The sequence below is a fragment of the Mesoplodon mirus genome (genome assembly GCF_964341445.2).
Source record: "Mesoplodon mirus genome assembly, chromosome: 2".
Taxonomy (NCBI): Eukaryota; Metazoa; Chordata; class Mammalia; order Artiodactyla; family Ziphiidae; genus Mesoplodon; species Mesoplodon mirus.
In genome coordinates this window covers 108,352,569-108,377,834 of record NC_138977.1, presented here as the reverse complement: position 1 = coordinate 108,377,834, position 25,266 = coordinate 108,352,569, and the positions used below count along the sequence as shown (strand labels likewise).

Sequence of the window (25,266 nt, the reverse complement as noted above, 5' to 3'; positions counted from 1 at the left end):
ACAGAACATTCCAGCTACATTTAAAGGGATCAGCATCATTAACCTTTATTGCTCTGGCTTTTCTGAATTCAGAGCATCTTAACGCAGGCCAAAGTACTCTGTCACTACTGCCAAGCTTCTCCTTTAACGGAAATATGTGAAAAAAGAGAAAGATCAAAGCTCATGGTTTATGGTGACTTAATATATCAATAAAGGAGGCCTCTCCAAAACCAGTATTTTGACTTGTCTCTTTAGTGATAATAAGACGACTCAGGGGCAGTAGATGGGTAAAGGAGATTGGCTGTATTGAGTGCAGACTCACTCTCAGGCAGATGAGTGGAGTAGTGAGTGACACAGATGTTGAGCATCTGTCCCATGCCTATGCAGGTTCAGTCCAGGGGTTCACCAGTTTGAAGTCCCCTGATTCATGATGAGCCACTGGTAGAAGAAAGAAGCCTTTGCCCTCCTTGTTAAGCCACTCCAGAAGGCCTATGATAACATGCAAGAAAACAATGCAATACAAGCAACTCTTGTCACATGAGGATGTGAGCTCCCAGAAGTCAGTGCTGTTGTTTGGAGATGGCTCAGCTCTTTGAGGGTGGTCCACACACTCCTCAAGCAGTGCAATTATTTTTTTAAAAGTCACAAAAATGAGATGACTGCCTAACCTCAGTCCCCATCATCTAATGCCAGCCAATGACTAAAGTACTGTTTGGTAGATGACTTTCTCCACATCCTTTCAGCCTTTTGGGAAGAGCTGCTGGTCCAGATCCTAGAGTGAACTAATGACATGACTGCTCTTACTGTTTGACAAAAGGTTCAGATGTTGACTGCGAAACTCTCTATAGGCAATTGCATTTGTCAGTGGTCCTTCAAAGGTCTAGGAGGGATAACAAGAAACTAGAGCACTGATTCTGTGCCCTCCAGGAGTTTATATTTTAGTTACTCTTTTTCTTTCAAGAAGCAATTAAGAATGCATCCACATAGAAAATATAACCCTTGCCAGATAGCCCCCTCTTTTTTTTAATTGTGTAAAATACATGTACATAACATTTACCATTGTAACCATTTTTAAGCATACAATTCAGTGGCATTAAGTACATTCCCAGTCTTGTGTAACCGTTAACAGTATCTATTTCCAGCTTTTTCATCATCCTAAACAGAAACTCTTTACCCATTAAGCAATAACTCCTTATTCCCTTCCTCTGTCCTCAGCCCCAGCCCCTGGCAACCTCTGTTCTACTCTCTGTAAGAATTTGCCTATTCTAGATACTTCATATAAATAGAATCATACATTATTTGTCCTTTGTCTGGCTTATTTCTCTAGCATAATGTTTTCAAAGTTTATCTATATTGTAGCATGTATCAGAACTTCATTCCTTTTTATGGCTGAATAATATTCCATTGTATGCATAACCACATTGTTTATTTGTTCATCTGTTGTTGGACACTTGAGTTGTTTCTACTTTTTGGCTCTTGTGAATAATGCTGCTGTTACACTGATGTACAGGTATCTGTTTGAGTTCTTGTTTTCAATTCTTTGGGGTATATACCTAGGAGTGGAATTACTAGGTCATATAGTAATTCAATATGTAACTTTTTAAGGAACTTCCAGACTATTTTCCACTGCAGTTACAACCATTTTACATTCTCACCAGCAACATATGAGGGTTCCAATTTCTCCACATCCTTACCAACACTTGGAGTTTATTGTTTTTGTTTTATTATTTGTAAAGTAATAGCCATTCCAGTAGGTGTGAAGTAGTATCTCATTATGGTTATGATATTGAGCATTTTTTTCATGTGTCATTTTTATAACTTCTTTGGAGGAATATCTATTCAAGTCCTTTTAAGATGGGTTGTTTGTCTTTTTGTTGTAGGAGCTATTTGTATATTCTGAATATTAATCTTTATTTGATATATGATTTGCAAATATTTTCTCCCATTCTGAGCGTTGTCTTTTCACTTTCTTGATAGTGTCCTTTGGTGCAGAAAAGTTTCAAATGTTGATGAAGTCCAGTTTATCTATTTTTTTGTTCTTGTTGTTGCCTACACTTTTGGTGTCATTCTTAAGAAACCATTGTGAAATCCTAGGTCATGAAGATTCCTCCTGTGTTTTGTAGTTTTAGCTCTTAAATTTGAGTCTTTGACCAATTTTAAGTTAATTTTTGTATGTGGTGTGAGGTAAGGGTTACAATGCATTCTTTTCCTATCAAAATTTAGTTTTCCTGACACCATTTATTGAATAGACTGTCCTTTCCCCATTGAATGATCTTGGCACCCTTGTTGACACATTTGAAAGTTGATTTCTGGACTCCCTGTTCTGTCAATCACATTTGACCCTTATGCCATTACCACACTGCTTTGATTACTGTAGCTTTGTAGTAAGTTTTGAAATAGGAAAGTGTAAGTCCTCCAGCTTTGTTCTTTCTTAAGATTAACTACTTGAGATCTCTTGAAATTCCATATAAATTTGCCAGATGTCCACATCTTTAAAAAAATATTGCACAGTTAAAACGCAGGCAAACAAAGGAGAATAAGAATCCCAGATAATCTCATAACCTAGCTGAACCCCACTATTAGTGATTTTTTTTTTTCAGTATGTGGGCCTCTCACTGTTGTGGCCTCCCCCGTTGCGGAGCACAGGCTCCGGATGCACAGGCTCAATGGCCATGGCTCACGGGCCCAGCCGCTCCGCGGCATGTGGGATCTTCCCGGACCGGGGCATGAACCCATGTCCCCTGCATCGGCAGGCGGACTCTCAACCACTGCGCCACCAGGGAAGCCCTATTAGTGATTTTTAAGCATTAAACAAGACAACATGGGATACCACTTCACACCTTCTAGGATGGCTATCAAAAAGACAAATAATAACAAGTGTTAGTGAGGATGTGCAGATATCAGAAACCTCATACACTATTGGAGGGAATGTAAAATGGTGCAGCCATGTTGGAAAACAGTCTGACAGTTCCTCAAAAGGGCAAACACAGAATTACCATATGACCCATCAATTCCATTCCTAGGTATATGCACAAGAGAAATGAAAACATATATCCACACAAAAACTTTTACTCAAATGTTGATAGCAGCATTATCCATAATAGCCAAAAAGTGGAAACAACCCAGACGTCTCATCTCTTGATGGAATGGATAAATAAAATGTGGTATGTCCATACAATGGAATATTATTTAGCAGTAAAAGGAAATGAAATACTGATACAATCTACAGTATGTATGAACCTTGAAAACATTATGCTAAGTGAGAGGAGCCAGTCAAAAAGAACCACATATTGTATGATTCCATTTATATTAAATGTCCAGAATAGGCAAATCTATAGAGACAGAAAGTAGATTAGTGGTTGCCTAGGACTGATGAGGGGCAAAGAGATGTGGGAGTGAGGGGGGTTAGGGTTTCTTTTGGGATAATGAAAATGTTCTAAATTTGACTGTAGTGATAGATGCATAACTCTGTGAATATACTAAAAGCTTGTGCATTTTAAATGGATGAATTATCTAGTATGTGAATTATATCTCAGTAATGCTATTAAACAAAAGACAAGGGGCTGAATATATTATTTCTTACCTTTCTTATTTTCACTGAATATAACAGAAACATCTTTGCATGACCTGAAATATTATTTGATTTTAGTATTTTTAATGACTGCACAGTTTTAATGAAAGTAGCCATACCATGACATAATATTATTTCCAGATATATATCCTGTTATATAGTGTATATATATACACACGCACATATATGTATGTGTATGTATGTATATATGTATAGAATGCCTTCAAAATGCTGAGCATTAGGTAATCAATATTAATCAGTCTTACATCATTTGGTGTTTAGTTCTCCACACACACAGATTTTTCCCCCTGATACAAACCATGTTGGAAATGATGACATTTACTTTGATCAGTGTTGACTAGTGAAATAATCATGTCCATGAAAGTCATGACAAATAGTGATGTCATTTTGTTAAGGCACAAATTCATATCTTACATGCTGAGAGACAAATGTGTGGAAGTTAATCATTTAGCTATTGATCTGTCCAGTATCACACCTTAATTAGGTTTATTCCTGAGTTTGGGGGTTCAGGAGGGTCTCTCAAATGTCAAAGGCTTACATGGCTGCTGCAGAAATGGGATTGTGACTCTCGCAATGATGGCAGGCATAAGCTACAAAATAAGAATAAAAAACTGTGTAGATATTGTAAGGGGAAAGATGGCAGAAGTTAATATTATTTTTAAGACCAGTTGTGCTAATGATGGTCAAGTTTCCTTCTCTTATAGCAACTTTGTCATGGTACCAGAGAGGCTAACTGGATCTTAGTAGTAGCTTCCTGTAAAGCAAGAGAGGGTTGAGTTGAACTAAGTTCAAATCCAGTATAATAGCCTTACCTGGGTCACTAGTAAATAAATGGATAAATTAGTCTCTTTGACACAATTTTAGAGTAGGAGAAATTTTGACCAAGATCTGGCTCCTAGGGGGTCTCAAGGGTTCTTTATATTTTCTTCTTCAGACACTGAAACTCATTGATACTAAAAGTGAATGGTTGACTGTAGCTTAACAGTTAATCCTGTGAAAGGGAGGCAGGTTATGGTAAGTCAGGCCCCTTAGAATCACACCCCAAATATGGTCACCACTTTTACCTATGCGTCATTCTAGCCATGTGGTCTCACCAGTAGATACACCTGTTGCATAATCCCTGTCTTGTATGACATTTAAATTTGGCTGAGATGAGCCATGTGGGAATCAGACACAAAATTTTCTAGAACAAATCTAATACGGCTCTTGAATGCAGCTTAGAATTCAGTGACCATTTGGGGGACCCTTGGTGGTGGAGCTGGCTTTGCCTCTTAGTAGGTTCATTTGTTCCTTGAAGTGATGGCAGTGCTTGGTTTTAGTTTAGCTTTCTGTTGTCTTCTTTTTTTGAGTGATGAAGCAGTAATAGGGCAAAAGCTGATTTTAACATATTAACACATATTTTTATATTTGTGTGTCCATCCATTCGAAGTGGCTTGCTTTTGGAAACAGCTGGTTAAAACCCTGGGTTTTACATTTGAAATATTCTTTGTTCTGTTTGTAACCATGCACTGACATATTTTCCCATATTCTCTTTTTATAAGTTCTCCAGTGATGTTTTTGTTGCCTATCCTGGGAAGATCTGTCTTTCCATTTATCAAAACAAATGGCAAGCTGGGGACCATTTAAAGTAGGGTTTTTTTTAGTTAATAAAACCAATCTTCTTGTTCTGTTATGTTAAAAGTACATTATCTTTTTATTGTCAGTTCTGTTTGGCTAGGTCTGTTTTCTGTCTTAGCCATCTCAGGGCTGCCCCACTTGCTTACTGTGTAGAGACTTACAAAATCATTAAGGGTGGGGCAGCACCAGCTGACTTACAGTACAAACCATTTCTCAAAATAACCACAGCAGTGCAATACTGATGTGCAATTTACGTCACAGTATGTTTTTATGAAATAGTTTGTGGCATTTTCATTTCTATTCTGGATGGAATCTTGTTCTCTCTCCCTTTTAATCAGGCATTTAATTTATTTTTATTATTAATATTTTCCACTCCTTATCTTGGCATGCCTCCAATTTAACAGCTTTGGTGAGAAGAAAAACCCAAAAAACGGATCTTCCCCCACCCCACCTCTTCAACATCAGTTTAACTGCAACTGTATTCTCCCCTTTGATGTGTACTAACTTTGGGTACTAGGTTGACTGCCTTATGAGAGATGTAGGGACACATTACACGTTTACACAGAATTGTAATCAGGAATTGATAAAGTTAATGTACAACTGTGAATTTTAAACACTTTCAACCAATTCAGGCCATTTAAGTCATATGCACTGCTGCATTTTCCTTTTACAAACGTCTTTCTGTATAATGTCCTGTAATTAGAACAGGAAATCATTGAGTAACTGTAAGATGAATAAGAGCACTTAGACTGAAAGGAAAATTACCTTCTGAGAAATTATAGTCTTTTCTTTTTTTTCTTTTTTTTTTTTTGCTGCATGTTACAATGTTGGTAATGATAGTAACAGCTGTAGCTACTCTTATCTGTAGAATTTTCATGCTTAGGTTTTCTGGAATAAAAAAAATTCATTTTCAGTAATAATCAAAAATGAATGGATGGAAAATAGGAAATGCCTAATTGTGACAAATATTCAGTGTCACAGCAGAGTAGCAATTAAGTGGAAACTTCAATATAATTGTCAATAGCAGTAAGAATTGGAATGGTGCCAGGTATATAAAGTTGATGCTTTGCCTTGGGTTGTTGCTAGGAGCACAGTGAAAAGTATAAAGCTTTGAGAAAGGAATGTCTAATGTAATAAAGTAACAGAAGCATAAATCATTGTAAGAGCCTCTCATATTGACATTATTTTACTTAAATAGTCTCAAAACTAGACATCAAGTTTTATAACATGAGCAAATTCATATTTGCTTAGGGAAAAAAAAAAGAACACTGTATATCATCTTTGAAGGACTAGGGACATTGTGTCTCAAGCATAACCTTCATACATATTTGGAATCTTTTAAGTGAAAATCTTTAAATGTTTGTTTCTATTGGCATCCAAATGCATTTGCCCTAATACGATTAAGAGAACTAAAGGGCAAAATACTTGGCAGATTTTTCAGTTGAGGTAATTAGGTGCAGGAAGGAACATGCATACTTTTTCCACCAGGCTCTATAAAATCCTGGTGCGAGGGTTTTTTAAAGTTTTTTTTATATTTTTAAGCTGACTGTGATGTTAGAAATAGATTATAGTGGTTTTCAGTAAGCATAATAGTGTGATGTTTCCGAAACAAGCCTTCCCTCCTCCCTCCCCACAGAATGAAAAAGAAAGTTACATTTCTAAATTGTTGTGTAAGAGATAAAAGCAAATTTCTCCTCTGGAATTTATGTTTTCAGCCTTCTGTGCATTTGGCCACCATTATCTATTTAAAAAAATAGCATTATGGATATTTGAAAGTCAATGCTCCATTAATTCATTGTGTTTGCTATTTCATGCATCTCTCTTTTTACAAAGACGACTTGAGCAACGTGCTATTCAGAATGAATGCCTGCTCAAACCATCTCCCCCCACCTTCTCCCCGCTCCCAGCCCAACGCTGAGGATTAAAGCAATGGTATACAGTTACTGTTTGAAAAGCTTGGGTGGAGTCTCACGTTATAATTACAGTTTCTCAGTGGAATTCTGTTTGGGACTTTGAAAACATATAAATAAGTGAAAAATTGACATTGAGAGAGGTTAACAAAACGTGTAATTATGATATAAGTGCAGGATTAGAGTAATTTTGGTTGAGCATTACAAGCAGTGTACTTTAGGTATTAACTTTTAATAGGCAAAGTTCTTTTCACTGAAGTTGAAATCAGGTTTAGTAATTCGGGGACTCTTATTCCCTTTGAATATTTCATTTGAAAATAGGCACTTTTTTTTTTGGTGGAGGGGGACTTGAAGAACAGGATGACGTTTAATATCATAATTACGGTTTGAAATTTCAGTCTTTGGTACCAGTAATTTATTGCTGGTCATTTTCTGTTGACAGAAATCAAGTAATGTATATATAACCCAACCAACTAGAGTGTGTTAGAGAAAGATTCCTTAGGGTAATACTTTGATTTCTTTTCCTATGTGGGTGTGGCTGAAAGAAAATCTTTGTTCCAGGAACACTTTGTTTGTCTCTTGCTAAACAAATGTGCAATTTATCCACTCTTTATTCATTCTTAGATTTATCTGCTAGACCTATTATGAATTGGGAAGGGGGAGATGTCCTACACAGCGTTTACTGTCAGCCCTTGTTTCATGCATAACTTTGCATAGGAGTATTCGTTTGTGTGTGTATGAAATGCATAGGAGGAAAGAAGTAGCTGAGGAATTTAAGAATTCTTGAAACGTTGTTTGGCTTTATTTGTTTCTTAGTGTACTAGGGCAAAATAAAATATGACAGCTGTTGAACAATTTAATATTTTTGTAGCTGTATTAGGAAGAAGTTAATGCAAAGGCTTAGAAGGAAGTTATAGGATCATAGAATTTTAGACCTGGAAAGCTCTTCCAAACTCAACTTTGTAGTCTCTTGTACATACCTTTCATATTAAGGTGACCACACTTTGTCTTGGGAAAAAAAAAAGTTTCTTCGGTTCAAGAAACTTCTGCCTAAACTCCAAAGAAGAGATCCAGGGTATCTTCACACAGGGAAACGTTGACCTAGATGAATTGTTGGTTCTTCCAGATCTCACCTTTACTCTGGATTTTCTCTTGACTCTCACCTAGAATGCTTGTTAACCTCTTCACAGGAGTCCTGAGGGTCTCATGGACTTTCTCTGCTTTTGTAAATATTAAAGGCAGCTCCTCTGGGAATATCTAATTGAAAGGTTGGAAATTTGCCTCTGTCCAAACAATGCCAAAATTCTGGTCCAAATGGATGGTTCTGCTAATAAGCAACAAAGTTATAATAATTTTTTGGGGGGGGATCACTAAGCACTGCCACATTAGACCAGGTCCCAGCTGTGCCTCTAACCTCTCAGCGAGGGGCAGGGGTTCTAGGCTTGCACAGCCTAGAGTTGACTTTATTTCCTATCATGTGGATAGAAAGTAGAAAGTTGATAAACATGAAAGGTGTGTCAATAATGTTAAATCGTTACAATGGGAATTTCAGTGTTCCAAAATAAGAACCCGTCAACTTAACCAGAGTAGAATAATTCTGGCTTATAACTGGCTGAATTCAACAGTTCTTGATGAAACGGATGTCTCATATTTTACTTGATCAAAGACCACCATCCTCATCCCTAATATTGTAAATTAGTTAAATCTCTTCCACAGCAATAACAACAACAGTAATAATCATATGTCAAAGGAAAAATCTTTTATTTCAGCCACACACATATAGGAAAAGTAATCAAGATATTACCCTAAGGAATGTTATTATTATTATTAGTGACATTTTGTCATAATGAAAAGCTCATCAAACTTGGAGTTAAAAGATTGGGTTATAGTCTCACCTCCATCACTTTCTAGTTCTTTGAGATCCTGGACTAGTCACTTGGGTGTCTGAACCTCAACTTTCCTGTCTCTAAGTCAGGGAATATTAATTAACAGTTTGTCATGCTACTAATAGGGTTGTTGTGAGAAACAAACAAACAAAAGATATGCTATGTGAAAGGCCTTTGTAAATTTTAATGTTTTATTATTAGCACCAGAAATTGCAGTAGTATTTTTGCTCTGCTTCCTAAAAAAGAAAACAGTTCCTCAGTTCCTCATATTTTTGGTTAAGAGAGCTTTTTTACATTCGCTGTCTTCTGTGATACCTGTAAACAGTCCTGGGAAAGTGGCAAGGAGAGGGAATTTGGTCCTTTATTCTGTTTCAGGTACATTGGGGTTTTGGATAGAAGCATATACCTGAAAACAGAAAAAAAAGAAAAAAAAAGTATATATATAGAGAGAGAGAAAGGAGAGAGATCAAAGCCCAACTGAATAAATAACTGTAAGTAAAACTCAGGTAGTGTTTTCAAAGTTTAATGTGTGTGAACTATCTGGGAGCTTGTTAAAAATATAAATGTCTGGGCCCCAACCTTAGGGATTCTGAGTCAGAGGTTCTCATTGAGGCCCCAGAGTCTGCCTCTTTACACCCCACTATGTGATTCTGATGCGGGCGGTCCTGGGAGCATTCTTAGAGATACTGTCTCCAGAATGAATGGACATCATAGCATGTGTTTCCATTACTTGGGGTCAGAGGGAATTTGCTAATTTTTTTTCTGTCAGAAAGAGCAGGACCACATGGGTTGGTTAGTGTTTTGGAAACTGCCTGATGAAAGAGGGATGGATAAATGTTTGAAGGATGAGGTGGAGTAAAAAAAAAAAAAAAAAAAGTCATTTCTAAGCACAGAACATAGCCAGGAGGCTGATTTCATCCAGAATAGAGAATTAAGAAGAAACTAGAGGTGGCATCATCACGAAAAATAGTCAGAGAAAAACAGAAGGAGAATGAAGGGATAGGAAGGAAGTGAGGTGGTCCCATGAGTCCAGGTGACATCTTCTGCTATAAAGCTAACTCTGAAGCATTCATTTTTTCACCTTTATTCAGCCTGAGAAGCCTGACTTTCTCCATTTCATTCAAGAATTCTTGGAGAAACTAGTACAGCTTCCTGCCACCCCCCACCCATTACAGAAAGCCAAGAGATTTGGAATCAACGGATATTTGAACAGTATTTACTATGTACAGGAGATGGCATTAGGGGCTGAGCATGCTGAAATGTCCTGAGGGTTCATGGTTATACCCCTGTCTCTCATCTTGGACGATCTTGGACAAATCTTGGTCATCCTGGACAAATAGAGTGTAATGATGCAATTGACACATTATGGGCTGCTTCTTCCAATAGTATTTAGACACTCTGGAGTTCTGATGATGTTAGGTAGATATTTCCACTAAAACATTTTTTTGCTTTAACTCTATAGAAAGCACAGATTTGAACCCAAAGTACGAACTAGTGTCTTGATCTACTGTAAAAGTCTCAAATTGGCATGTCTTGGGACATAGATCAGCATCTCAAAACTACTTTTCACTGGGGACTTGCTTTCAGTGTAGACATAGTTCCTTTTAATTAAGTGTGCCAGCTGATGAAGTGGCTACCCACAAGCCAGGCAGGAGTCTAAGCAACGTAAACCGTTAAAAGATGTCACGTGGAAAGCAGCTAAACGTCTCCATTCTCGAAGAAGCCTCAAGCCTGAGGAACTAAGTGAACGTAATTAGAAATACGTCTGGGTAACGGCCTCCTATCTGAAAAGGTCACACGCACACCTTCCTTTGGTACTGGTTATGTCCCATCATTACGTCCTGTCCTTGCTCATTCGTCTCCCACTGGCTACCAGATGGCCACGACAGTGTTGGTATCCTTAACAACTGTTTTGTGCAGTTCCCTGCAGCATGGTAAAGGCTTGAAATATTGAGTGTTTTCCCTTTGGATAAGCAACTGACATATCTGGGAATTGCTTACAAAGGCCCTGATGACGTGGTTATAGAGAGCGATGGCAAACTGGGTCATGGAGCCTAAATGCAGCTTGACGTTGTGCAGGTGGCAGGATACCAAAGGGAGGGGGTACCATTTCTCAAGCTTAAGATGAAGGAAGGATTCATGCGTGCAGAATCTGGGTTTTGTAAATGAGCACTTAATATGGTGAGGTGTAAATAAGCATTAAGATCATTGTAAGGGGGAGTTTCGTTAAAGTTGCTGAAACGTTCTCCTGAGTTAAGTTGGTCCTGATGGAGCTCTCACAAAGATGCCTGGGGAGTCCTCTCTGTGGTCCTCTGCGTTGTGCTAAGTTACCAGATGGATTTGAGAAACGTTAGAAGATGGGGGTATGGGGCTTCCCTGGTGGCACAGTGGTTGAGAGTCCGCCTGCCGATGCAGGGGACGCGGGTTCGTGCCCCGGTCTGGGAAGATCCCACATGCCGCAGAGCGGCTGGGCCCGTGAGCCATGGCCGCTGAGCCTGCGCGTCCGGAGTCTGTGCTCCGCAACGGGAGGGGCCACGGCACTGAGAGGCCCACGTACCGCAAGAAAAAAAAAAAAAAGAAGAAGATGGGGGCATGGGTTGGGGGGAGGGTGGGGAAGGTGGATGTATCAGTCACATTGAAACAGATCATGCTGCAAAAACAACCTCCAAATCACAGTCTCACTTGAAACAACAAGTGCTTATGTTTATACATCCATTCAGGACCAACCAGGGGCTTTGTTCCGTGTTATCCTCACTCAAGACCAAGACTGGCAGGGTAGCCACTGTCTGAAACATTACAGATGTCCAGAACGAAGGGAGGGAGAGAGTGTGGTCCGCTGTACACTGGCTCTTAAAGGAGCCGCCCACTACTGCCATATTTCATTGGTCAGAACGAGTCACACAGCCGTTTGTCCTCAGTGGGCAGGGAAGTACGGCCTTCCCACAGGACCATAAAGAGAATGAGAAATATTCGTTGAGCAAAACTAACAACCACCAGAGCAGATGATGATGCTCTTTAGACCCACAGACATCACTCTGGGGCCAGATGACCTTTACAGGGCCTTTAAGCGCTGAAAGATGACATAATCCAAAATAAAAGCAATACCAAACTGGAAAGAAGTATAAAGAAGCTCAAGAAAATTCTGATTTTTTCCAACGGTGATGCCTTTAATGCTTAAAATATATATATACATCAGCTTCTTTCAAGACTGTTTTCTGGTTCTGCTCCTTGCCGGTGACCTAAGCATTGCGTAATCTGTCTGTGGGGTTATCCATCCCACTCTTTTCCTTTTCTCTGCCTGAAGCTTTTTCATGGAGCTGGAGGGGTGATGGTGCTGAGAGGATGCTGGCAGTAGCCGAACTGTGCTAAAGATAAACTGATACAAGAGTCTTTTTGAAGACTCTATTTTTAGTACAAAACCAGAGGTGGTCATTGAAATGATGCCAGGGCCATGACAGTTCTCTGTTGGAGGGAAATGGGTAATGGAAGTGTTTTCTCATTTGTCTAGGGGAGGACGAGGAAGAAACGAACGTGATAGTTCTCAGCTACCCTCAGTACTGCCGCTACCGCTCGATGCTGAAACGCATCCAGGATAAGCCGTCTTCCATTCTCACGGACCAGTTTGCATTGGCCCTGGGGGGCATCGCAGTGGTCAGCAAGAACCCTCAGATCCTGTACTGTCGGGACACCTTTGACCACCCAACTCTCATAGAAAATGAGAGCATATGCGATGAGTTTGGTGAGTCTTTTTTTTTTTTCCTACATGAAACTTGTGCGTGTGTGTCTGGCTGTTTTCAGTTCTTGTGAAGAGCAGTGATGGGGAACGGGGCTTACTTTGACAAGCCCAGTGTGCCACCCACCCCTCCCCTCCCTCCAACGATTGCGGCATAAGACGTCATTGCCTACTTGGCAGCCTGTGTGTACCAGGGCCCAGGATTATTCTTTAGAATTTGTTGTTCAAGACAGAGTCTGGAGTTGCTTGGTCAACCTTGAAATTGGACTTTATAGGACAGGAAGCTTTTATGCTAGTTGCTTCTTAAAAGGGTTCAGCTATTCAGATACTGATTTTCTTCATTTAACTGATCACTTCCTTTTCAGTGGTATAAGGAGCTATAAAAATTCACCAGTTTAAAAAAAAACACACCAGTTTAACCACTTCAGTATCATAAGGTAAATAGATATAGATAGATAGATATAGATAGATAATAGATCCCCATGCCCCTTAATTTTGTCATATACATATATCTCTATACACTGTGCCCATCAAAGACGGATATGTGCACACATATCTGTATCTGCATCTCTGTTCAGCTGATTGGTCGTGAGATCTCTGTAGATAGAAAGGAAGGAGGAGAAGAGAGCACATCCTAAGTTCAGGAGACCTTTCATGATGCCATGAAAGCCTGGAGGCAAGATAAAATCACATCTCTCACATCTTCACTTTCTCATCTCTTTCTTGAAGAGATTGGATCATATCAGTGGTTCTCAATAGGCTGGGCAGGGACATCAGAATACCCTGGGGGCACGTCATCGTAGTACACATGTCGCCTGGCAGTTCATATACTTACAGAGGCAAAGACACCCCCAACTCTCACCCTCTCCCTTCTCTGGGAATCACCACCATAGAGTGAGCAGGGTGATGACCGAGCCACACTGGCTCCCGTGTGGGTATCTGGGTGCAGACACAATGGAGACCCTTGGCCTAGAGAGTATGACGGGGTCCCTTGGGGCAGAACATTCCTTGATTCTGTTGGGTCATGTCTTTCCGAGGATGCCTAATTTTGTGGATTATTCAGGTTCGGATTATTCTGCTCAGCCGTTACAGGCCTCACCGTGGTTTGGGGGTCCACGGTGGCCTCTCCAGTCTGATTGTTCATGACTCCAGCAGCCCTGGAGCTGCTGCGGGGGTACTGTAAGTAGGTGTGTGGGCAGATGAGGGTAAGGTGACCAGACGGCTCATCTTGATCCAAGAACGAAGGGAGAAAAGAGAGGAAGGGGACCTAAGTTTATTAGACATGACTTTTTTTGTTGTTACAGACTTTTTCCAGGTGCCTTTCACAACTCTGGCTTATCGGTCTATAAGAGAGTAGTAATGTTTATGCAAGTTATGATTTTCTTATCGTTCTTAATGTTCAAATAACCTTTTTATTCAAGTAGATGAATGTATCTAATACATTTTTAAAACATACTCTCTTTTCAGATCAACATGTATAAATCTTCCCTTTTCAATACTTCTCTTTGGAGTTTTTCATCTCTAGCCCCTACTCCCAGGACAAAGGGTTTCTCTGTCCTGCTTGCTGCTCAAGAGGTCTCTAAATTCCTGAAACAAAATAGAACTGAAAAAATGCTTTCCCTCGTTTAAGAGAATTCTAAATTAGAGTTTCACAGTGTAATACAATGAAAAAATGTTTTAACCTTTTTGGCTAATTTAAGAGTTATTAGTCATGGAGTTTCAAAGCTGTTGTATCTAGAATTGGTAATAGAAGTTGCAGTTTAACAACACTCACAATGGTTGTTTAAGAGTTACTAAATTAGTTTTAAATGTTCTCACAAACACAAGCATCTGACTTTTGAATGTTTTCCGGAATCTTCTTCTGGTATAGCTAATTTTAATGCTGTTTTCCTTCTCCAGACTCTTAAGGTGGAAGCTTTATTTTGGAATGAAGGTACCTTTAAAGAGCTTCTAGATGCCTAGTCTAAAAAATTAGAATATCAGATTTTTTTAGTTAAGTTTATACTTCAGATAGTTGGGACTTCTTACAGGGTTTCATTTTAGTAAGTGAACAGAAAAAAAGCGTATTCTGGCCCAATTTGAACACATTCACCAACATCCCTCCCCCACCTTGCACTTCTGGTCATATATCTCAATTTCCAGAGAAATTCCTTTTAAACCTCCAACTGGTTATATTTGAAATCAACATGGGTTAAAGGGTTTGTTGAAACGCGGGGTTGGGTTTCTCCAACCAACAGTTGGTGGAAGAACATAAATTTAATTAGTGACTGGCATTAAACAAATGTTCCTAATATTAAACACTGCCAGATGACTGAAACACTTCTGTCAGATTACCGCGAGTGCTGGGGGCCCACAGATGAATTTTCTGCACAGTATATATTCTGTACCACACATTTGGTGACTTCAGTAATTGGTCAGATGTAATTTAGGTAACAGTATGCCTAGGCTGTAAAAATCAAATTTTATTAGCCATATCACCAGGTGGATGAATGGTGGAGCTGATGGCAAAGAGTGCATAGCATTTAGCAGCTACGCCTTTGACACATGAAATTCATAAATTGCCATAAAATACCTCCAAGGCCCTTCTTGAAAGGACAGTGTCTGCTTTCCTATGATTAAATAATGTTTATTTTATTAACTAATATATCTTTTGCTTTCTTGTATTAAGTGGGGTTACGGAGTGAGGGTGGGAGGGGAGTGTTCCAAAGATAAATAAAACACAGTCCTTGCTTGTTTTGAGGATTTAAAATCTAATTGGGGAAGACAGGATTAACGCACCTGAAAGGTTAACTCATGTTACAGGAAAGTCAGTGATGAAGTATTGGGTGAGTGTTGTAGAAGTCACGTGCAGTAGGCATTTCACAGTGAGCTGGGGGCATGCAGGGGGTGGCCTGGCCGGAGAGGATGGTCATATCATGGCGAGGGGTCAGGGAAAGCCTTATGGAAAAGGCAGAGCTGGATCTGGTTTTTAAAAATAGGGAGAAGCAGCAGGAAGGGGAGGGATAAATTGGGAGGTTGGGATTGACATATACACACTGCTATATGTAAAATAGATAACTAATAAGAACCTGCTGTATAGCACAGGGAACTCTACTCAGTACTCTGTAATGGCCTATATGGGAAAAGAATCTTAAAAAAAAAAAAAAAAAGAGTGGATACATGTATATGCATATGATTCACTTTGCTGTATGCCTGAAACTAACACCACATTGTAAATCAACTATACTCCAATAAAATTTTTTTAAAAATAAAAATAGGTAGAGAGGTTATTAGAAAAGTTTTGGAAATACCTAGATCATTTAAAATTCAGGTCCAGACTCCATTAGGAATGGCTGCCTTTGCCCTGGGTCAGCTGTTGGTCTCTCTTAGATTTGTTTGCCCGTAGTCATCACCCTCAGGAGGCCGTGCTCTCTGGGTGAGATTTATAAATGGCCTGATGCCCTCTCTACCAGTAGGACATGAATGTGAGTTGGTCGGTGGACCCGGACTGGGACAAACCCAGGCCATGGCTTTGGAACGGATCTGGGCTTTCTTTCTCGAGCAGGGACGTCCCCTCGTTTCCTCTGGGTGCCATCCAGCTTACTGCCATTCCCCAGGTTCATCTCTGAAAATGGACTTTGCTTGTCTGACAACCTTGCCCAACTGCTCAGACACCCCACCTCTTTCCCATTGTTTTAATGTCGTCCATTGAATAACAGATTTAATTGAACAATAAAAGTAAGGCTTTTAAATCTGCAATGAGTCCCTGTAAATAAATCCTCCATGGAATTTTATGAAGCTGTTTAATGAAAAGTTTGATTAGAAACCATGAAAGAAAAAGAGAATAGATGAAATTTCATCATTTAGTCCCACATGAAGGTAGTGTCATTTTGATTTTTATTTACATTGAGATATTCAGCATAGAGTAAATATATCCTGGTTTTAATTAACTATTCTCCTTACTTGGGAAAGGTTATTTTAGGCTTGAAGGGTTTTGATAGCATACCATCTGCTTTCTTCAGTGTATTTTATTCAAGTCCCTTCCTTGCTTACGGTGCAGCACAATGTCTAAACCTATGACATAAGCATAAATTGAATCGTATTAATGTTAGGTGATTGAAAAGCTTCAGCCTCAACATCCTGCCTGCTTTCTTCCATCTTGTCAGTTACAATGCTCTGAAAGGCAATGTGCTGTTTTCTTAGCACAAGAGAGTTGACTATTTTTAAAACTAAAGCAATGGACTCCGCACTAAAGCATTATGAAAACTGGTTGTCTTGCACATGCAGTTAGGAAATGAGGTTACAATAACGATGAGGGGAAAGTGACATTATGAATGGCAATTTTTTTTCATAAAAATCTTTACCCTATGTATAATTCCTGCCCCCCCCCACTGTCCTGTCAGAATCTGCTAGCATAAGACATTCTCTGACAGCCCCCCACCTTACTTTTACCTCTTTTTATAATGTGATGATCCTTTTGTAAAACAGGTACTGTCATTTATAGTGTGTTATTGTCTGTGCTGTAGAGAAAACACACACCTGCAAACATTTTGTCTGTTTTTCCTGTTAGAACAATAAAATGTCCACCAGTGTGTAATGCACAATGTTTACATTAATATCACACAAATTGATTTCACATGTGTGAGGTGTTGACAGCTAAATCCAAACAGAGGCACCCGCAGTATGGTAGATAAATGGATAACTTTAAGGTATTGGCTTCTATCAGAGATGTGAGGCAGACCCCATGTAAATGAGATGAAATCAGTTTTTAAAGGTGGGTGAGGCTAAATGGATGAAGATGTGGTTGGTTAAAAAATTAATAAAAGTGTGGTTTATTTTGGTTTGAATTTTGAATTGCAGAGAGACATAAGAAGTCATGCTTCTAAGTTCCTTGGCAGATGGTGTGTGCATGTGTGCGTGTGTGCATGAGCTTCTTGACCAAGGAGTGGGATGAGGTTAAAGGAAGGATGTGGTAAATCACCCAAACAGAACAGAGATGAGGTGGACCGTCATCTTGGTGTTTGGTCCATATGGAGAACACCGCGAACCCTGATCCTCGGGGAGAAGTTGGCTACATCAATATTAAGACATAGCCTCTGCTGAGGGGCTGCGGGGTAACATGTTATAGTATTGAATAAAAAGAGTGCTAGGCTTATAGGCACATAGCCCCAGTTTAATCAAGGCTCGACCGTCTGATTTGCTGTGCTCTGGGCAACTGACGTAAGGCCCCTCACTTGTCCCATCTATAAAATCCAGTAGTAACAGCCCACTTGCTGGGCTCAGAAAAAATTTGTATTCACTTGATTTTTTTTTTTTTAATTCTCTTGATAAATGAAGATTCTCTGTTGTTTCTATTGGAGTCTTAGGCCTCAGACAACTTGTAGGTAGTCATCTAAACCCATCTTCCTCTTTGAATAATAAAGGAACCGTTTTCCTAAGGCTCTGGGGCTCTTACTGGAACCTTAATGGAAAAGAATAGTTTTCTACTTTTTACAGTATGTTTTAAAGACGCTTTTCTGACTCTGCCCTGAACTTTCCATTTTCCTGTGGGGTGAAATAATGACATTATAGACAAAAGAAGAAAAAAGCAAAGGGAGGGAGGGAAACAGAAGAGGGGATGAAACCTTGACATTTTATGAAAGAAAACTCAGGACCTATAAAATTATTTTGAAGTGTAAAGGACGAGCTGGACGACACTGCCTCTTCCCCTCTAAACATCACATGTTTTGCTGGAAATGAAAGGAAAGGCAGTTGTTTTGTTAAAGATCATGGGAATTTGTAAGTGAGTAAACATTTTTTTCTTGCCAAAGTAGGTTTCATAGTCTCAGTGGACTTCGATGATCTGATGGCTTTGTTCCTGGCCCCTGTCCACATTCAGGCTTCCCCTGCCTGCCTGCCTGCAGTGCCCACCCACCTCCCAAATGATAACAAGGCAGATGTTTCTCTTTAACTGAAGCCAGGTGGCAAAGGAGTCGTGCTTCTTGTACTTTGCTGTTTCCGCAGAAGACCTTCACCCTCAGAGATCTCGCTCGGAGGACTGCTTTGTCTTGGAAGTTTTCTAGAGGTTCTGTTTATCATTAGAGGATGGTCTAACCACGACCACTCCTGGTACCTGCTCTTTATTCCATGTAGCTGCCAAAGCAGGGCCAGAGAGAATGTTAAGTTCATCATACCACATAGTCAACCAAACCGCAATACGTCTGCTGGTAGAGGTGTGTGGGATGTGCTCTAGAGTACGTGGAATGGTGGACATAGGGCTTTGGCTTCCAGGACAGCGAGACACAAAGAGGACTGGAGAACAGGCCTCCTTGGGCAGAGGCGTTGGAAGCTAGGGTGCCAACCCTTTTGGGGGTTAATAAAAAGAATTTTTATGTTGCTACTGTAAATTAATTTACAGAGTCATGATATATGAAGTGGGTAGGATTAGTGGATTTCTCTTCTGTTTTTAGAACTTAAAATGTATTTTTAAATAACCCTGGACTCCTTTTGTAGCTGAGTGGACTCCATAGGTTATTAGAAACTATTTGGACTCATGGGTTCAATACACTCTGTTCACCCCAGAAGAAAGGATTTGTGTCTATATTGGCTAATATTTCACCTAGGATTTTATCGAGAAAAGCAAGAAAGTTATATCCTATTACTTCAGCAAGATCAACATATTCCTCTCCAGGGTGAAACAGATATTTTTATCAGTTAAGACGCGCGCACACACACACACACACACACACACCACACACTACAGGAAGGAGCCAGGTCATTGAAAAATCACAGGCAAAAGTGCTGGTTAGGGGTAGGGTTGGTGGAATGAGGTCCCGAGTAAGTCTGTGTTCATTTGATTTTTTAAAATCTTCTTGATAAATGAACATTCTCTCTAAACTCCTTCATTCTATCCTGTCAGGGAAACTGGATTGATTTAAGTTCCTTGGACTTTGGGTGAGGCTCTCTGGGGATGCTTAGGGCCCAGGATGTTGTCTGATACACAGTATGCCCATATCCACTCCTGTGTTTCACCAATATCTATTCAATACCTACAGTGTAGCAAGTGGTGCCTGTGCACACAGTTGTGAACAAGACAGAAAAATTCCCTAATCTTTTTTTTTTCAAAGACCTTATTCTTTTTTTTTATTATTAATTAAATAATTTATTTTTGCTGTGTTGGGTCTTCGTTTCTGTGCGAGGGCTTTATCTAGTTGTGGCAAGCAGGGGCTGCGGTGCGTGGGCCTCTCACTATCGCGGCCTTTCTTGTTGGGGAGCACAGGCTCCAGATGCATAGGCTCAGTAGTTGTGGCTCACGGGCCTAGTTGCTCCGTGGCATGTAGGATCCTCCCAGACCAGGGCTCGAACCCATGTCCCCTGCATTAGCAGGCAGATTCTCAACCACTGCGCCACCAGGGAAGCCCGAAAAATTCCCTACTCTTAAGGATCTTACAGTGTAGTATGTGGGAAGGGTATTAGCAAAATGTGGGATAGCCATGGCCATACCTCCTAGGTATAGACCATACCTCACAGGGTTGTTGTGAAGATTACATGAGTTAATAACTTAAAGCACTTAGATGGAACATGGCAAGTACTACTTAAGTACTCATGGTCACAGAATCTTCTTGTACTTCTTGCACCACCCAATACGACCTTAACCACATATGGGGTCCACAGTGATTCCTCAAAAAACATGCACAAAATCATTTCATACCTATACAGACTCCTAGGGAAAATGAGGTATCATTTGCTACTTAAACTCATTCGACATCCATTCATTCCAGAAATACTTGTTTGTTTGTCCTTCTGCCTGGAATGTGTTTCCACAGATACCATGGGTCTGGCTTCTTCTTGTCATTCCAGCCTCAGCTCAAATGTCTCCTCCCCAGAGAAGTCTTCTCTGACCTTCCCTCTTCCACAAATCTGGCTCTATCCCATCACCCAGTGTACCATTATCTTTCTATCTCTCATCCCTATCAGAAATGAACTCCTATATTTGTCTCTTTACATGTTTTAGTCTGTCTGCTTCCTCCCCACCCATACTATATGTAAGCTCTTTAAGAGCAAGGAACTCTCTGTCTTTTCACAACCATGTGCCTGGGGACCAGAACAATACTTGGCACATAGTAGGGATATAATAAATATCGGTTACACGAATGAACAGATCCGTGCATACTGTGTATCGATAGCATTGCTCTCTGCCGTTTTACAGATGAGGACACTTAAGCACAGCAACATGACACAGCTAGCAAGTGGTAAAACCAGGACTTGAACCTAGACAGTGTGACTCTTAACCATTATACTTGCGTGCCTCTCACCTTGGTTCCTGCTCGGAAAGATCTGTCAGATTTCCAGAGATCATCAGGCTGACAGGAAACAGATAACTGACCACCAGGTCTCTAGATGATCGATGTGAAATAGGTTCTGTAGGATTTAGAGGGATTGGTGTGTGTTGGCGTGGTTTAGCAAGGAATGATGGTAAAGATTCAAAATATGGAAACCATTGGATTGGGATCAAGAAACTCTGATGCCAGGGCTTCCCTGGTGGCGCAGTGGTTGAGAGTCCACCTGCCGATGCAGGGGACACGGGTTCGTGCCCTGGTCCAGGAAGATCCCACATGCCACGGAGTGGCTGGGCCCATGAGCCATGGCCGCTGAGCCTGCGCGTCTGGAGCCTGTGCTCCACAACGGGAGAGGCCACAACAGTGAGAGGCCCGCGTACCACAAAAAAAAAAAAAAACTCTGATGCCAACGTCTTCTCTTGTCTATGCTACACCACTCTCCCTGCTTCAGCCCTTGCTGTCCTTTGGTCTCCTTTCAAGACAGCAGTCAGAATGACCATTTCCCTGCTCAAATCTCCCAGTGGCTTCCCACTTCATCAGAGAAGCAGATGTGAGTATCGAGCCCTTGAAGAGCTGGAACTCTTTAGAAGTTGAAGGGGGCAGTGGTAAACTAGCCTGTGTTCTCCCGGACTCTTTTTAAGGCGTGGGATTGCGATGCTGACAGGACTTTCCTTATGCACCTCTCTGTAATTTTCTGCTTAGAGTGCATTGGCTTTCCCAACTTGGCATCCTTTTTTTTAATGAAAAAATTATAGGTCTAATTTCAAAAAATGAAATGTATGCAAGCTTTCCTGCTTCTGTCACTTCTTTATTCCTGTAGCACATAAATCATTTCCCTTTTTAAAATTAAATTTCGTTTGCCATGATTTGGAAATGGGTTTTCAAAGGCCGCTGAGTAGCCAGGCTCTTGGCAGAGGAGCTAGCTGTGATGCCTGCTCAGGAAATCTCCTCATTGCTGGCTGGCGTGGGCCTTGATTCCGTCATCTGGGCTTTGTGCTCCCTTTGGAAGTTGCCTAGAAATTCTCTCCCTAAGACTCCTCTCTGAACTGCCTTTCTGGCTCTCCAGTCGCCATCTTGGAGGACGAAAGAACATGGGACTTGGGCAGAAGAAGGCTGTGCGTTCTGATGCTTCTTGGGTGCTTATCCACGCGTTCACTGAGCACCAGCTCTGTTGAAGGCAGAGCTCCAGGCATTGTTGAGATTTTGGTCTCTGTTCTCAAGACACTTACAAATCAAGGTGGTTGAGGTAAACCATAGAGCAGTGGTCACTGCCACTATAATCTGTGATCCTTTTAACAGTCCTGCCTTTGACCCATGCAACCTTAGGGTCACATGGTGGCTGCAGGGTCACAGGCCTAACATGCTGCAGACGTGCGAGTTGTACCGCCCCCTTCCCAGGCTGCTGACTACCGTGAGCACACTTTTCCACCACAAAGTGAGAGGAGCATGGAGCTAAGAGTCTGGAGTTACTTCGGCATTCAAAGAGATGAGATCGTGAAGCTTTGCAAATGGGAAAGCTCTGCCATCTCACAGAGGCTGCCGGGCGGTCTGTGAAGGGCGAACTGAGGAGGTCAAAGTCTAGGTGCCGGGCTTTCCTGATGGCACAGTGGTTGAAAGTCCGCCTGCCGATGCAGGGGACACGGGTTCGTGCCCCGGTCCGGGAAGATCCCACATGCCGCGGAGCGGCTGGGCCCGTGAGCCATGGCCGCTGAGCCTGCACGTCCGGAGCCTGTGCTCTGCAACGGGAGAGGCCACAACAGTGAGAGGCCCGCGTACCACCAAAAAAAAAAAAAAAAAAGTCTAGGTGCCACTGGAGTTAAAAGATGTATGAAAGAGGGTGCGGAGGTCAGGGAGGCCTCTTAGAGGAAGTGGATCTTCAGCTGGACCTTGAGGGATTCAAAAAGGAGGAAGTTATTTCAGGTGAGGAGGTGGAAAATACTATGGACTTTGAAGCTCAGAGAATGAGGTTTTTTTCCTCTGCCATTTTTAGCTTTCAGCGTAGACAAAAAAACAGCCTCCACGAGCAGAACATTTTTTTTCCTCCTAGAAGATGTCACCTTCCCCTGAGGACTCACGTGCTACTGAGCCCTTCTCTCACAGGCCCCATTGTGGTTAAGACCCAGAGGAAACCTCTTGGAGGAAAAATCAATGTGTCTCGTATTAAATTGGAAATGTTTCTTTGGGAGTATAAGAGAGGGAGGGCTGCACGAGCTTTGCAGCAGCGGGTAAAGGAGCGAGGTGCCTGCTTGCTTTCCTGGCTGTTTAAAGGGCTGCTTCTAGGCTGAACGAGTAGCTTCAGAATAATCATCTTGGACACTTTGCTCCTTATCCCTTTTGTGTTACTCAGTACTTTTCCAAAGTTATTTTTTCCTTCTGCTTGGTATTAAAGTTACCAGCGTCAACTGCATTTCTCTTCACTAGAGTCTAAGCTCCTGGGGGGGTGGTAAGAATCATGCCATACTCATCTTTGTAACAACATATGCTTGTGGAAATAATATAAAAACTCTGCTAGATTCCAGAGGGCTTCAAATCTCCATCATCTATCTTATCACCATCCTTAGAGTCAAGTATTTCTTGACCTCAATCTTTAAACTTTAGCTCATCGCCAGTTGATTTAATTCTCAAGGGAACATGTCTAGCTCAAAGCAACCAGGTTTCTCTCAACATTTACTCACCTTTTCAAACTAGAGGAACAGTCTTCATAAATTGGTCAGTGTCTTTGGTTGGAGATTGTTCACTTGTTACGAAGCTTAACAGTCCCTGGAGTCTGCACAACCTCTGAGTTGCTCTTTCTGAGGAAGTCGAGGAGCATCCTTAAGTTAGGGCAAATGGTAGCCTGTATCCAGAAATTAGTGCATCCACCTTTCCCGCCTCTCACGTTCAGATATCAGAATTCATTGTGGACATCAAGGAATGGTGGCAGAACATTGTTCTCAATGGTGAAAAACTGAAACCATTTCCTCTAAGATCAGGAGCAAGACAAGTTTGTCCACTCTCACCACTGTTATTCAACATAGTTTTGGAAGTTTTAGCCACAGCAATCAGAGAAGAAAAAGAAATAAAATGAATCCAAATCGGAAAAGAGGAAGTAAAGCTGTCAGTGTTTGCAAATGACATGACACTATACATAGAGAATCCTAAAGATGCTACCAGAAAACTACTAGAGTTAATCAATGAATTTGGTAAAGTAGCAGGATACAAAATTAATGCATAGAAATCTCTTGCATTCCTATACACTAATGATGAAAAATCTGAAAGAGAAATTAAGGAAACGCTCCCATTTACCATTGCAACAAAAAAAGAATCAAATACCAATACCTAGGAGTAAGCTTACCTAAGGAGACTAAAGACCTGAATGTGGAAAACTATAAGACACTGATAAAAGAAATTAAAGATGATACAAACAGATGGAGAGATATACCATGTTCTTGGATTGGAAGAACCAACATTGTGAAAATGACTGTACTACCCAAAGCAATCTACAGAGTCAATGCAATCCTTATCAAAATACCAATGGCATTTTTCACAGAACTAGAGCAAAAAATTTCATAATTTGTATGGAAACACAAAAGACCCCAAATAGCCAAAGCAATCTTGAGAAAGAAAAACAGAGCTGGAGGAATCAGGCTCCCAGGCTTCAGACTATACTACAAAGCTACAGTAATCAAGACAGTACGGTACTGGCACAAAAACAGAAATATAGATCAATGGAACTGGATAGAAAGCTCAGAGATAAACCCATGCACATATGGTCACCTTATTTTTGATAAAAGAGGCAAGAGTATAAGATGCAGAAAAGACAGCCTCTTCAGTAAGTGGTGCTGGGGAAACTGGACAGCTACATGTAAAAGAACGAAATTAAAGCACTCCCTAACACCATACACAAAAATAAACTCAAAATGGATGAAAGACCTAAATGTAAGGCCAGACACTATAAAACTCTTAGAGGAAAACATAGGCAGAACATTCTGACATAAATCACAGCAAGATCCTTTTTGACCCACCTCCTAGAGAAATGGAAATAAAAACATAAATAAACAAATGGGACCTAATGAAACTTAAAAGCTTTTGCACAGCAAAGGAAACCATAAACAAGATGAAGACAACCTTCAGAATGGGAGAAAATATTTGCAAATGAAGCAACTGACAAAGGATTAATTTCCAGACTTTACAAGCAGCTCATGCAGCTCAGTATCAAAGAAACAAACAACCCAATCTAAAAATGGGCAGAAGACCTAAACAGACATTTCTC

At 40.7% G+C, this 25,266-nt stretch overlaps 1 protein-coding gene across 1 annotated transcript in view; it reads left to right on the top strand.

Moving 5' to 3' along the window:
• The window catches only part of ARID5B (AT-rich interaction domain 5B), a 192,244-nt gene that overhangs the window by 80,827 nt on the left and 86,151 nt on the right, over positions 1-25,266 (top strand). Inside the window, exon 4 of the mRNA XM_082640341.1 lies at positions 12,493-12,723. Within this exon, the coding sequence (XP_082496467.1) occupies positions 12,493-12,723 (231 nt within the window). The remainder of the gene's footprint in view (positions 1-12,492; positions 12,724-25,266) is intronic.